General features: G+C 40.1%; 1 protein-coding gene across 2 annotated transcripts; it reads right to left on the bottom strand.

The window, feature by feature from the left end:
- Nucleotides 1-10,219: 10,219 nt before the first annotated feature.
- On the bottom strand, nt 10,220-14,440 carry LOC126697914 (cytochrome P450 714A1-like). 2 transcript variants are annotated; one of them, XM_050395042.1, is made up of 5 exons: nt 14,019-14,440; nt 12,316-12,542; nt 11,664-11,914; nt 10,988-11,372; nt 10,220-10,853 (listed from the first exon to the last, which is right to left on the bottom strand). In XM_050395042.1, exons 1-5 carry the CDS (start codon nt 14,335-14,337, stop codon nt 10,428-10,430), a joined length of 1,608 nt encoding a protein of 535 aa, XP_050250999.1. In that variant the 5' UTR covers nt 14,338-14,440; the 3' UTR covers nt 10,220-10,427. The 2 variants fall into 2 exon arrangements, with proteins under 2 accessions (XP_050250999.1, XP_050251000.1); XM_050395043.1 differs by having other exon boundaries at nt 10,988-11,366; nt 14,019-14,435.
- Between the last annotated feature and the right edge of the window lie 424 nt (nt 14,441-14,864).

Genomic DNA, 14,864 nt, shown 5'->3' on the forward strand with positions numbered 1-14,864 from the left:
TGAACAAAGCCTACCTTAAAGACAGTTATCCTCTCCCACGGGTCGACATTCTTGTGGACTCTACGGCTCAGCATCAGCTGTTAAGCTTTATGGACGCTTTCTTAAGTTACAACCAAATCCAAATGCACGAAAATGATCAAGAGAAAACTTCGTTCATAACCAGCTAAGGCCTCTTCTGTTATAAGGTGATGCCATTCGGCCTAAAAAATGCAGGCGCAACGTATCAGAGGCTTATGAACAAGATGTTCGCACAACAAATCAGGAGAAATGTCTAAGTCTATGTTGATGACATGCTAGTAAAAAGCCGAAGGAAGGAAGATCACTTGGAAGACCTCAGAGAAACATTCAACACCCTTGGCTCCTACAACATAAAGCTCAATCCGGGAAAGTGAGCCTTCGGAGTGACGGCGGGAAAATTCCTAGGGTTTATGGTGTCTCAAAGGGGCATCAAGGCCAACCCAGACAAAATCCGGGCCATAATGGAGACGGCGCCCCCAAGAAATGTGAAAGAGGTACAAAGCCTAACGGCAAAATAGCAGCATTGAATAGATTCGTGTCAAGAGTAACAGACAAGTGCTTACCCTTCTTTCGCACATTGAAGAAATCTTTCGAGTGGACTACCGAGTGTCAGCAAGCATTCGAGGAGTTAAAAGCTTATCTATCTTCCCCACCGCTGCTAAGTCCCTCGCAGCCAGGTGAAGAGCTTTTTCTCTACCTGGCCGTCTCCCCCCCCTGCCGTCAGCGCCGCCTTGATTAGAGAAAGGGATAGGGTGCAGAAGCCTATATACTACGCCAGCTAGGCGCTTCGCGGAGCTGAAGAAAGATACCCGCCCATGGAAAAACTCGCTTTCGCAATAATCACGGCAACCCGTAAGCTTAAACCATACTTTCAAGCCCACACGGTGATCGTCCTAACCGATAAGCCCTTGAGACGGGCAATGAGTAGTCCCAAACCGCTGGTTGATTGGCACTATGGGCCATAAAGCTGAGCGAGTTTGACATCCAGTATCGACCACGAACCACCATCAAGGGACAGATTGTCGCGGACTTTATAGCAGAATTTTCGAGTGATGAGGGCGAGGGGGCAGATGAGGTTCCCCAGTGGAGCATACATATGGACGGATCATCCAACAGACAGGCCAGAGGGGCCGGCATCGTACTACTATCACCCAAGGGGGACATGGTTGAATGTATGGTCCATCTAGACTTCCCCACTACCAACAATGAAGCGGAATATGAAGCACTCGTGGCGGGGCTCGATCTTGCCAAAGCAGCAGGGGCCGAGAGTGTGGTCATTTATTGCGACTCTCAGGTCGTTACTAATCAAGTGAATGGAGACTATGAGTGCAAGAACGAGAGGATGCGGAGGTATCTTGATCAAGTAAGAAAAAGAGTAAGCAACTTGAAAGCCAAAGTCATCCAGATCCCCAGAGGAGAAAATGAGCAAGCCGACCGCCTTGCCAAAGCCGTTTCAAGAGAACATATGATCACCCTCGGTAACGTACTCTCTTTTGTTCAATTCTATCCATTAATAGATCCCGAAGATGTACAAGAGATTGGCTCCGAGAGTAATTGGACCACACCATTGGTTTCATACTTAAAGAACGGCGTCCTACCAGACGAGAAGGAAGCCGCAAGAAAACTGAAGGTCCAGGTAGCAAGATTTGTCTTGATAAAAGATGTCCTGTATAAAAGAGGTTTCTCCCGTCCATATCTGAGATGCTTAGGTGCGGAAGAAGTGGACTATGCCATGAGAGAAATCCACGAGGGTATCTATGGAAACCACTCAAGGGCACGGTCGTTAGTACACAAGTTGATCCGAGCTGGATACTATTGGCCTACAATGCTAAAGGACGCATAAGCTTATGTCAAATCCTGCGACAAGTGTCAGAGGTTCAACAACTTCATTAAGCAACCGTCCGAAGAGCTGACCCCGATGACGGCACCTTGGCCGTTCGCTCAATGAGGACTAGACATCATGGGCCCATTCCCAACAGCGGTCAGACAGCTAAAGTTTCTGGTAGTTGGCATAGACTACTTCACTAAATGGGTAGAAGCAGACGCCTTAGCCATTATCACAGAGAAAAACATCCGAAGTTTTGTCTGGAGAAATATCATATGCAGGTACCGGATACCTAGAGTACTGGTCTCTAACAACGGTAAGCAATTCGACAACAACGTGTTCAGAGATTTCTGTTCGGAGCTAGGGATCAAGAACCACTACTCGTCACCCGCGCACCCACAGGCTAATGGGCAGGTCGAAGTCACGAACCGGTCCTTGCTCAAGATAATCAACACCTGGCTCGAGGAGGCAAAGGGTATCTGGCCAGATGAGTTACCAAGCGTTTTGTGGGCATGCCGAACTATAGTAAGAACACCCACCGGAGAAACGCCATTTCGTCTAGCATACAAAAGTAAAGCTATCATTCCCGCAGAAGTGGGGCTCGCAAGCTATCGGGTGGAGAACTACGACAAGGATGAGAACGAGAAGGCCATGCGCCTTCAGCTCGACCTGGTGGACGAAGTCAGAGCGGCAGCAGAGCAAAGGTTGGTGCGTTATCAAAATCTCATGGCGAAACACTACAACTCCAACGTTAGGCATAGAGACTTTCAGGTCGGTGATCTTTTACTACGGAAGGTAATGGGTGCCACTAGGGATCCTTCGCAGGGGAAGCTCGGCCCCAATTAGGAAGGACCCTACAGGATCGCATCATGGCAGAGGAAAGGCACCTACCACCTGGAAACGCTAGATGGAAAAAAGCTGCAGCACCCATGGAACGCGAAGCACCTACGAAAATACTACCGGTAGAAATAATATGAAGAACAACAATGATCCCTAATTTCCCAATTTATTTAATCTTTAGCTACAATTACTAGTTTTTCTTGAACAATTTTTACTACAATCTTTATGTGCCTTTTTAAGCCCAAGGGGGCAGGTACTTTTTTCTACAAACGCATTTTCTTTTAAGAGGAATATTCAGATACAGCTATGGTTTTCCACATGAATTTTTATTATGAATGGATAGGTATAAACACAGGATCCACAAAGTGGACGGATCATCCAAGTGGGTGAAAATTACATGTCCAAAATGGATGAATATGACAAAGGTCCACAGAGTGGACGGATCATCCTAGGAGGATGAAAATTTGAAGTTTGAAATGGACAGATATAAACCATAGTCCACACAGTGGACGGATCATCACAGGAGGATGAAAATTTGAAGTCCGACATGGACGGATATAAACCAAAGTCCACAAAGTGGACTGATCATCCCAAGAGGATGAAAATTTGAAGTCCGACATGGACGGATATAAACCAAAGTCCACAAAGTGGACGAATCATCCCAGGAGGATGAAAATTTGAAGTCCAAAATAAACGGATATAAACCAAAGTCCACAAAGTGGACTGATCATCCCAGGAGGATGAAAATTTGAAGTCCGACATGGACGGATATAAACCAAAGTCCACAAAATGGACAGATCATCCTAGGAGGATGAAAATTTGAAGTTCGACATGGACGGATATAGACCAAAGTCCACAAAGTGGACGAAGTATCTCTGGAAGATGAAAATTATAATCAAGTCCAGAAAGTGGACGGATAAAATCTAAACGCCCACAAACATGACGAATCGTAAAAAGATTCTTCAAAACAAGTGGACGGATAAAATCTAAACGCCCATAAACATGACGGATTGTAAAAGATTCTTCATATCAAGTGGACGGATAAAGTCTAAACGCCCACAAACATGACGGATCATAAAAAATTCTTCAGATCAAAGAATGAACGAGTAGAAACAACATCCTCAAGGTGGATGGGTCATCCAAGGAGGGTGAAAATTTTAAAAAGAAACCCAATAAGTGGACGGATGCAAACAAGGTCAGCAATCTGGACGGACATGAATAATATGGACGGACCGCCCTTAAAAAGTCCAGAGTGGACGGTTTAGCTCGAAAATATCAGAATGCAAGGTGCAAATCTAAAAATCCAAAAAACTAAAATACTCAGCAAGATGGCTATCACAAGTAGAACAAAATAAATGGATGCATTCAACAGAAACAACAAAACTGAATAATGGTAAGCCCTTAAAAGGAAATGTTTACATAATATCCACAACGGATGAAAATTGTTCTCCAAATATATATATAAAAAAAAATTATTATCTAACTACAACAACTGTTGGACTTGAGTATCAACCGTCTGCTCTACAAAGTTGTCTGGATAAGGGGCTGCATCAGCGATGGACTGATGGGCTACCTCCGCGACGGGCTGTACTTGTGCATTCTGGGCTTGTGCTGACTCCCCGTCACCAAGAACTTCGTCATCAGCAAAGAGGTCGTCAGTGTCCTCTGAGGCGACGGGCCTGACGGAGATTTGAGCTTGGTCCTCAACCTTGATGTTTGAAACGTCCAAGTTTGGGTAGGCCTTCTTAATTTGATGGATGGCGTCATCGAAGCCTTGAAGGAATGAGTCTCCTAGCTCTGAAATCAGGGCGTCAGAGTCACAGTACTCACGTATCGCAGCCTCCCGAGCCTGATGGACCTCATCCTTCAGGTCTTGTATCTCCTTGTCCTTACCTTCGAAGGCCTTCTTTGCCTCCTCCGTACTCTGCTCAAGACTTTTTCTCACCTTTTCTGAAAGTTCAAGCTTTTTCTCCATCTTAGGTTTCCAATTTCGCAGTTGGTTCAACTCATCCTTCGTCTGCTCTGCCTTCGCCCGTACACGTTCCAGGGTTGTCTCGTGGCTGAGACATCGTCCTTCATCATAACCATTGTTTGAAATAATTAAAAAAAAAAAAGAAAAAAGGGAGTTAGTTTGGAAGCAAAAGTAAAGGACGGTGATAAAGGTGACGGGTTGGGTTACTTGAGTAATTGCAAAAAGGCCCGTCTCCCCCATGGCCTCAGTAGAGTGATTCCCCAAGTCCCTGTAGTCCTCCGATGAGATAATGGACGAAATCTGCTCCAAGGCATGTTTAGAATCCTCCTGAAAAAGGACGGGTGGCTTCTCTTGGTTGGTCGACAGACCCTTCATGAGGCCTTTGCCGACCCCGTGTTTCGCTGGGGTGGACGTCTTCATAGCCTCAGCCATAAGCCCTACGATGGGCTCCAAGGGGACTTTGGCCTTTTTGGCAGTACTGCCCCCCTTAGCTAACGATTTCCTCTTTACAGATGGGATACTCGGGCCCGTCCCAATGGGAGCCACGTCACCTGTTTCTTTTTTCTTTGCGGCCTTAGACCTGATCAACGATCTCCTCTTAGCATCGTCCATTTCTGAAAAGGAGGACGGGCAATGTTAGCTACCAAAATGAAAATAAAGACCGTTCAAATAAGAATAAAGACGACGGACTTACGTCTTTGAATTTTTTCCTCGTACTTGACGGCTGTTGGCATTGGCTCTAGTCCTTCGCAATACCAGTGGATGGTGTTAAGTGTAACCAATTTTGCCCAAGTCCTTTCTTCTGACTGCGTCTTAGAAAAAAAAAATTTCGGGGAAGGCAAACTCCTTAATATCAACTTGGGGGCGTCGTCTAACTGCAAAAGAAGAAGAAAGGTTAAAATTTTCAAATAAGTTATGAAATGAACGGTTAAAAAAAAATTTTATATACACTAGGACGGGTGCAATATGCCCCAAGTCGTGTCGACGGGCATGTGCTCCATGTCCCCTAGGCGACACATTCAACCGTCACCTTCTAGGAAGAAGTAACGGCTCTTCCAATCCTTATTTAAGTCTGGTGTGTCGTAAATAACCTTCAACAACGGACTCCTAGGTACAAAACTATACATCCCCCTCGACTTGTCAATCTCATTCGGACGGTAGCTGTGATGCCCCAATTTGATTGATTGTGTGATGTGTGTGGGTGTGTGATGAGTACCACATTGAGTATTTACTGGGTTGAACTGGGCTTTATTAACAACTACAAAGAGCCTCAATTGTGCCTAGTTCTTTTAAGGTATAGCGCAGATGTGGCTAGCACTTTTCCTTGGATTGTTACATATGGTATCAGAGTCGGCCCGGTAACCCCGTGTGAGCTCAGAGACACTACCCCACAAAGTGGGCCCTAACGAGGACGTTAGGGATTTAAGTGAGGGAGATTGTAATGCCCCAATTTGATTGATTGTGTGATGTGTGTGGGTATGTGACGAGTCCCACATCGGGTATTTACTGGGTAGATCTGGGCTTTATTAACAACTACAAGGAGCCTCAATTGTGACTAGTCCTTTTGAGGTATAGCGCAAATGTGGCTAGCGTTTTTCCTTAGGTCATTACAGTTGAACAAGAAGAGGCTTCTGATGACAGTGAGGAACAGATAGTAAGATCCGTCATAGGTGCTGATGGACTTAGGGAGTTCATCATGCTACCAGAATGGACGGTGAATAACTTCGTGTCCACCATCAAGGAAAACAACTTCAAAACATTTAGAGATAACTACCAAATTCCGGATAGCATCCCCATTCATCTGCCTTATTAGTCCGAGAAATGCTACTATGACGGAGTCGAAGGTGCCGGAGTATATGAGCAGATACTGAAGGCGGGACTTAGGTTTCCGCTAAGTTCCCTTCACCGTGAGCTCCTCAAATTCCTGGGACTATCCGTCAACCAAGGTTCCCCCAATGCCTGGAGGGTCTTCATAGCAATGGAGGTCCTGTATGGTGCCATGACCGACAATGCCAGAAGGCTGACGGTGAGGGAGTTCCTTCATTGCTACTGTAACGACCCAAGGAAAAGCACTAGCCAGATTTGCGCTATACCTCAAAAGGACTAGTCACAATTGAGGCTCCTTGTAGTTGTTAATAAAACTCAATTCAACCCAATAAATACCCGATGTGGGACTCATCACACACCTACACACATCACACAATCAATCAAATTGGGGCATCACAATCTCCCCCACTTAAATCCCTAACATCCTCATTAAGGCCCACTTTGTGGGGTAGTGTCTCTGAGCCCACATGGGATTACCGGGCCGACTCTAATACCATATGTAACAACCCAAGGAAAAGCACTAGCCATATCTGTGCTATACCTCAAAAGGACTAGTCACAATTGAGGCTCCTTGTAGTTGTTAATAAAGCCCAGTTCAACCCAATAAATACCCGATGTGGGACTCATCACACACCCACACACATCACACAATCAATCAAATTGGGACATTACAATCTCCCCCACTTAAATCCCTAACGTCCTCGTTAGGGCCTATTTTGTGGGGTAGTGTCTCGAAGCCCACATGAGATTACCGGGCTGGCTCTAATACCATATGTAACGACCCAAGGAAAAGCGCTAGTCAAATCTGCGCTATACCTCAAAAAAACTAGTCACAATTGAGGCTCCTTATAGTTGTTAATAAAGCCCAGTTCAACCCAGTAAATACCCGATATGGGACTCATCACACACCCACACACATCACACAATCAATCAAATTGGGGCATCACAATCTCCTCATAATCCATCTCGTCACGAACAACTGATTGATTACTGGACGCACTAGACATTTCCTACATGTGACGACAAAACCTAAGACTCTGACGGATCTAGGAATTATGACGGGTGTATAAAATTTAGAAGAATGAATTAAAATAAAAGGGGGCAAAAGTATATCTGTAGGATTTATGGGAAGGAAGCACTTACCAATCGTGTGAATGAACAGAGGAAGTATGGCAATGACGGACGTAGCGACTAGACGAGGTTGTCTCTGACAGGTATGATGGGTGCAATCTAACCCAACTTGCGCCAAGGCCCATCATGGATAGATACAGCAAAAACCCTGGATGAAGAGTACTTGCTGCCTACACCTGAATCATCCTAGAATCCCAAAGAAAATAGGAATCCTAGCGCAAAAGGAATTCCGGAAGATATGCGCGTCGAAGGAAGATCTTCTCTACAAGGAAAGATCTTGCTCACCACGTTTGGAACTATTCAAGTAGAATCCTATAAGGAAAAGACTTCATCGCCAAGGAAGAGGTGCCAGCCTTCTACTACTATAAAAGCCCCAATGCTCTCACAAATCAAAGTACGCATAATTTACCCCCTCTAGCACTCTAGAGTTGTGAGAATAGTTCTAACTTGACCTTTGGAGGGTTTTTGGCTGGCACCACACCGGTACTCTCTATTATGTCTTCTCTTTTTGTTGTGCAGGTGCTACTTCGAGTGCGCAAGTACTGTGTGACCTATTGGTGATTTTTTCGGCATCATCATATACATTAGATATAAAAGATAATTATTAGAGCAGTTGTTAATAGTAATTACTCATTATCAAACAATTTTAATTTTTAAACGAAAAAATAGTCGTATCATTTTTTTTTTCTCTACAAGCTCTTGGCAACCTAGTTGATGAATATCAAATTCCCATTATACTTTTCTAGTCATATTTATATTTACACCATGGTCATTTGAGTTTGGGTCTTATTATAATATGAGATAGGTGGTAGGGATTTAATATGTGATCCATAATGAGTAGCTATTGCTAGGAAATTTTAAATTCTTATTGTGAAATTTAATTGGATTTTCCTATTGATGAAAGAAAAATTCATTTGATTAAGCTTTAGGAATTTTTCTTATAAAATAAGTAATTAGGATTCCTGGTCCAAAAAAAAAAAAATGCATTTCTTGCTCAAAAAGAAATACAAAAATTAAGGTTTTATAAATAAACAGTGTTGCAAAAGATTTGATGGCTTTGGCCCAGGGGCCTCCCCTGAGGGGAGAAGAGAAGAATTTCAAAATTAAGGGTGATACCAAGAGAGAAAAATAAAGGAATTTTCTTTAGAAAAACAAGGTACAATACGTGTGTGTGTGTGTGTGAATATAAAAAAGCAAGGGGTATTTTCTTCTTATAAGGAAACTAAAAATAGGGTTTTATCTAGGAAGAGGTCGTTTGGGTGCTACTACCACAAAGAGTTATTATGAATTCCTAGAAAGAAAATATTATTATAGTTGGTATGAATGTTAAGTTAGACACAAACTTGAGAAAGTATCATGATTGATTTAATAATATTGGATTTAACAACAAATTCAACAATGGTTGAGTAGTACCCCAATATCTGAAATGATTATACCACTGAAATTTCTGAAATACCCCAATATCTACATTCATACATTTCTAAGAGTTGAGTATGGTGATCGATATGATTTTTTAGTGTTAACTCATAACTGAAGGTAGGGTTGGCAATTCATGTTCACAGGTCGGGTTCGTGTCGTGTCAAGCCATGAGTATTCAACTAAATGGTTTGACTCAAACCCGACCTGTTTAGTAAACGTGTTAGGAATCCTCAACCTGAACACAACCTATTTATTAAACAAGTCGACCCGACTCGACACGTTTAACTCGTTTAATTGACAAGTCATGTAAAAGTCAATACAAATAACCCGTTTAATAAACTATTTGATTAATAGGTCATACCTAACCTATATAAATATAGTAATAAACATATAAAAACAACCATAAATTAAGCAATAATATAAAAAAAAATAAAAAATAAAAAAACTAATAACTTAATAAACTAAACAGGTCAGATGGGTTCACATGTTGAACATGAACTCAACCCGTTTATTAAACTGGTTAGCTATGTCAACTCGAATATGACTCAAATCCGTTTTGCCTCAACCCATGACTTGTTTATAAACAGGTTAGTCGTGTCGGGTTCGTAGGTCGTGTCAGATTTTGCCACCCCTAACTGAAGATAACTTATAAAAGAGAGCATATATCTTGTTGGATTGGAGGTTATGTAATGCGGCAACTCATGAGGCTACTAAATTTGCACTACTCTCCCATTAGTCTTTTTTTTTTTTTTTTTAATAATGGTAATCTCACACCAGTGTAAGGCAAATTACCCTCCCTGTGTTCTCTTTGTTGTTTAATGTCATTGCAGCTTATCAAAAAATAAATAAAAATAAAAGAGAACATCTTAATTGTTTAATTGTCAACTTGTTTTCAAAATAATGGCTCAAAAGGGGCTACATAATCCTCAACATGTTTTGCAAATTGAGCTAATGACTTCATCTATCCATCTCTCTCTCCGTAATTACTAAGAATTTTTTTTTTTTTTTTTTTTTTCATCTCTTAATGAATCACTGTGTCTCTAGTATCGCAATTTTTCCTCTTTTTTTCTTATTTTTTATATTTTATATTTTTATTTATTTATAAGTTAATCATTTATACATACAAGCATTAGAAGAAGGATTAGCACTGTCTTTGTGTAAGACGAGACTCCCAAACCCGAAGAATATGAGAAAAAGTAAATACTAAATAGATGAAAGAAGTACAGATTGGGAATATGTACAAATACATCGATCCATTGCGTGCACTAGAAAGTAGAAACAGCAAGAGTTTCACTTTGCCTAGCTAGTACTATTAGAAAGGAAAGTTGTTAAAATTGAAGGAGGAAAAGAAGAGATAGGCGAGGCCTATATATAAGTGTTATTCATTGGTGGAAGTTAAATCCTTTTGATGAGGATATGAACACCGTTTCCGGGCTCTACAATCATTTTATAGGCAGGAGAATGTTGGTACGTGGGAGATAGGGAGAAAGCAAAGTTGGAGACAATGAGAGAGAGGAGAACCTTCAATTGAACCATAGCAAAGTTTTTCCCCAAGCACAAGCGAGGACCCAGTCCAAAGGGGATATAGGCTTGGGGAAATTTGCAAGCCTTGGAGACACCGTCGGTGAATCTGTCTGGTCTGAAATCGTTGACGTCTGGTCCCCAAATATTGGGATCCCTGTGCAGTGTTGGAATGAGAGTCCACAAGCATACACCCTTGGGGATGACAATGTTTCCAACTTGGGTCTCTTCAAGGGCCTCTCTTGACACGAAGGCTGCTGGTGGGTATAAACGCAACACTTCTTGAATCACAATAGTCACCTGTACAGTACGTACGTACGTTGAAATTAAATTTTCCTTATTATAGATATATTTATATAAGCTAGATAGAGAGATTATTATTACTTATTAAACTGTAAACTAATGTGTATATATATATATATATATATATATACCGTCTTCAAGTTCATGACTGAATTTACATCTGGCAGGCCATTTGGGCAAACTTGAGCGACCTCCTTCCTTATACGATCTTGCCACTCTGGATGTATAGCCAGTAGTAGCAAACACCAGGAGGCCGCAACAGCAGTGGATTCGTGCCCGGCAAAGTATATGTTCTTGCAATTATCAACTATGAAGCGCTTGGACTTGGCTGAATCCTTGCCCAGACTTTGATCAGTCATGGCTGCCTCCATTATCAACTGCAATAGATCCTTTTCAGATGAACACGTCTGTAAGCATTCTTGTTCTCGTTCTTTCACCACCTTCCAGATCAATGACTCGATCTCTCTCTCCAAATTGCTAATCTCCTTTTGCTTCCCCGTTTGAAGAAACCTGCCACTTCATTAATTGTCATGTGTCTTGCCAAGATCCATTGAATTACAGGGTTTTTTTTTTCCTTAATATTATGAATCTGCATCCATAGATGGGAAAGGAGCCTAAAACTACAAGTCTTATAATTGCATTGTTACAACACATATATTCAATTGTCATATTTTGTTAACTCTTAACTCAAAATCAACTGTACGTACGGATGATAATTGATAAGCATGTACAAAAGATTTGTGAATAACATATTTTTAATGAATTATTAATAAGAGGACCATATGTATATTCATATTTATAACCTACCCGAAACTCGTGACCCCCAAAAGAAAGCCTTGCTGGGAAATAGCTTTCTGAAGGCTTCTAAGCTTTAAGAAAATTTCTTTGCCTTTGAAATAAGAGCTCCCAAAACAAGCCCTTGAGATCACATCTGCTGATACACTCTTTAAATCCTCATCCACTTGAATGTCTGCTGTCACACCACCTTGATCTTCGATGTAGTCTTCCCATTTTCTTAACAATGGTTGTGCCGATTCAAGCATTAGCCCCACCATACCCTGCCAATATTTAATGTTATCACTTGTCCTAAAAGTTATGATGGTGGTACTGGGAATCCGAACAATTGTACATCTTTTATTACAAATTAAAATTTTCATGAAATGGATCACGCTTGTTAAAGGGAAATTTGGTCTCATTAAAAGTAAAGAGAATGTTAAAATAATGGTAAAATGATCAATCAACCTTTTAGAACTGGTAGTGATTTATCATTATACATCATAAATGTGCATACGGGAAAATTATATTTTGTGCTGACTCAACTCTCTCAAGCGTTATTTAGCCCCACCATTCCCTACGGCCAGTAAATATTAATTAACGATCCCAACTAGATCCTATTAGATTAATTTAAATTTAAAGTATGGAGAAACCCCACATAAATTGAGAGATCTTGTTCCACTACCTTAACTTTGTCCATGAAGAACTCTGGTGCAACAATTTTCCTTTGTTGTGCCCAAATAAGGCCGTTGGACCTCAAAATGCCATTGCCGAGCATGGGTGCAAGTCGCTTTGTCACATAATAAGGCTTACCTAAGGCCAAAGTGATACACTGATTCATTTCCTTCACTAGCTCCGGCTGGTTTACATACAAGTGTTGCCTCATACCCGCCGAATAAGTATATATCAGACCTGCATGCACCGTAAATATATAACAAATTAAATTTGATGATAGGCAAAGGCCACCAATTGAAGCGAGTGGCAATAAATCAAGAATCCAAAATTTAACAGACCACAACCAATTCTTCTAGTTTTGGACTTCAGCCCAATCATTGCCAGCTCCATACCAGGCCCACTTTCTATAAAAATTATAATATTAAAAAAAAATACAGCATATTTCGTTTGGGTTTTTAATTATATGACTTATAATTCATACCCTTCATGCACAAAATATTTAGGAGTTCAAGGGAGAAAGAATTCAAGTTTTGGGTTAGCAACATATTATAATCATCTAAAAAAAATTTTAAGATCATATTCAAGGATTTTAATTGCTACTATTTTATTATGATATTTATTCTGATATATATTATATAATGACTATTGATCTTTGACCTAAAAAAGAAAACAAGTATTGATCTTTCAATAAACTACTAAGTTGTTATAAAAAAAAAATAATAATAATAAACTACTACATTTATTGTGTTACACAATATTATAGTTGAAAAATATAGATTAAAAATATTAGTCATTGTCTTAGTCTATTAAAAAAATTACTATAAGAGAATTCCGGTGCAAATTGCCGACTTTAATTAATATAATATTTGAAATCACTGGGGGTGAGGATGAGGATGTACCCAAAATTGTTGCTTTTGCTAATGATAATTGTCGAACTCGACAAGTCGATGGCATCTGCATTCTAAATCTAAAATAAAAAAATAAATTTTGTATTTCGAATGATAATGGCCCGTTTCCTCGGGGGTCGGGGCCTAGAGGCTAGAAGTTAGAAGCGAGCTGGGGAGGGCCAGGCCAGCCAGAGTGAACTTCCCCCTTAAAATCTGATTCTGATAGATGGTAAACAAAACTGAACTTCAACAAATTTATAAAAGTTGGAATCAGCACCAAACTAGTTCCAGATACAACAAAAACAGTTAATTTTCTTCTTCTGTCAAGATCTTAGAAAAAATAAATAAAATAAAAGCACCAAACTACACTTCAACTGGCTGGAACTGGAACACGTTAATTGTTTTTGTTGGGTTTTGACTTTTGACTAGGAACTGTATCCTCTTTAGCATTTCAATTTCACAAGGACTATCAAAAATGAAAAGGAAATAAAAGCGAAGAATGGCATTTGCCCTTTTACAAGGAATGCTTAATTTACTAATCAATTACCTTTAATTACCTGTGCTGAGCTGAGATATATATACATATACAGGTAAAATTATAGTGAAACCAATTAACAAACTGATTAGTACCATATATGGATTTAAACTTTAAACTACAGTGTAAAGAACACAAATCAAGTGAGCTTTCGATATGTCTTAAGCTAGTATATCAATAATATATCATGCCATGAATCATGAATGGTATTATATATAATTTATTACAGAGGTGGACCGACGGAAAGAAAATTAGAAAGTGGAAAAGAAAGAAGTACATATTTATTCATACCGTATTCTTTTCTCCAATGTTCAAAATATGGGAAGAGGGTAGAAGTGTAGTCGTGGGCTAGAATCTGATCAGCATGATTTGAGGCTGCTTTGGTGGCCTGGAATTGGATCTTGTGCATCTCAGTAAGATTCCCATGTAAGAAAGAAGGTGGAGGCCCTTTGATACCTTGCATTTGTAGCTTCTTCCTGATCTTTTTAGACTTAAGCCACACACGGTTGAAAAGATGAAATAACAAGCCAGACAATCCCATAAGAGCTACCCAAAAAATGGTCCTCAAATCAAGGGGAACGACCTTCATCATCTCCTCCATTCTTCCCATTCGATCACACTCCTCTCTCTTCGACTTATTATTATTGTGTGGATGCCACTTGCAACTATATGTGCATATATATATATTGGTAAGAGAGGTCCCAGGTGATGACATACGAACTATTTGGGAAAGAGAGAGAAAAAAAACCCAGGTGATGGATAGAAATATATATAATTAAGAATATAAGTTTTTTAGGTTAATTATAAACTGCCCACTATATTTTATGGGGTCATTTATAATGTTCATTTCAAACAATTAAATTTTGAATTAAACATCATAATTCAAGTTAAATGACCATGACTTCTGAGTGAAATTGTAGTGTGCCTTTGTGTTAGAACCATTTTCCCTCTCTCTTTTGTGTGTGTGTTTGTTTCTAAAAAATAAAAAAAAAAGTTAAGTGTGTAATGTTTCTCAACCAACAAAAAAATAAAAAATAAAAAAATATTAAATGTGTAATGTGCATCTCACCAAATACCCCAATTAGTAATTAGAGTCAAAATTAACAAATTAGTAGAGGTAGGATGGCGTTAAAATTA

Source organism: Quercus robur, chromosome 8 (genome assembly GCF_932294415.1).
Source record: "Quercus robur chromosome 8, dhQueRobu3.1, whole genome shotgun sequence".
Lineage (NCBI taxonomy): Eukaryota > Viridiplantae > Streptophyta > Magnoliopsida > Fagales > Fagaceae > Quercus > Quercus robur.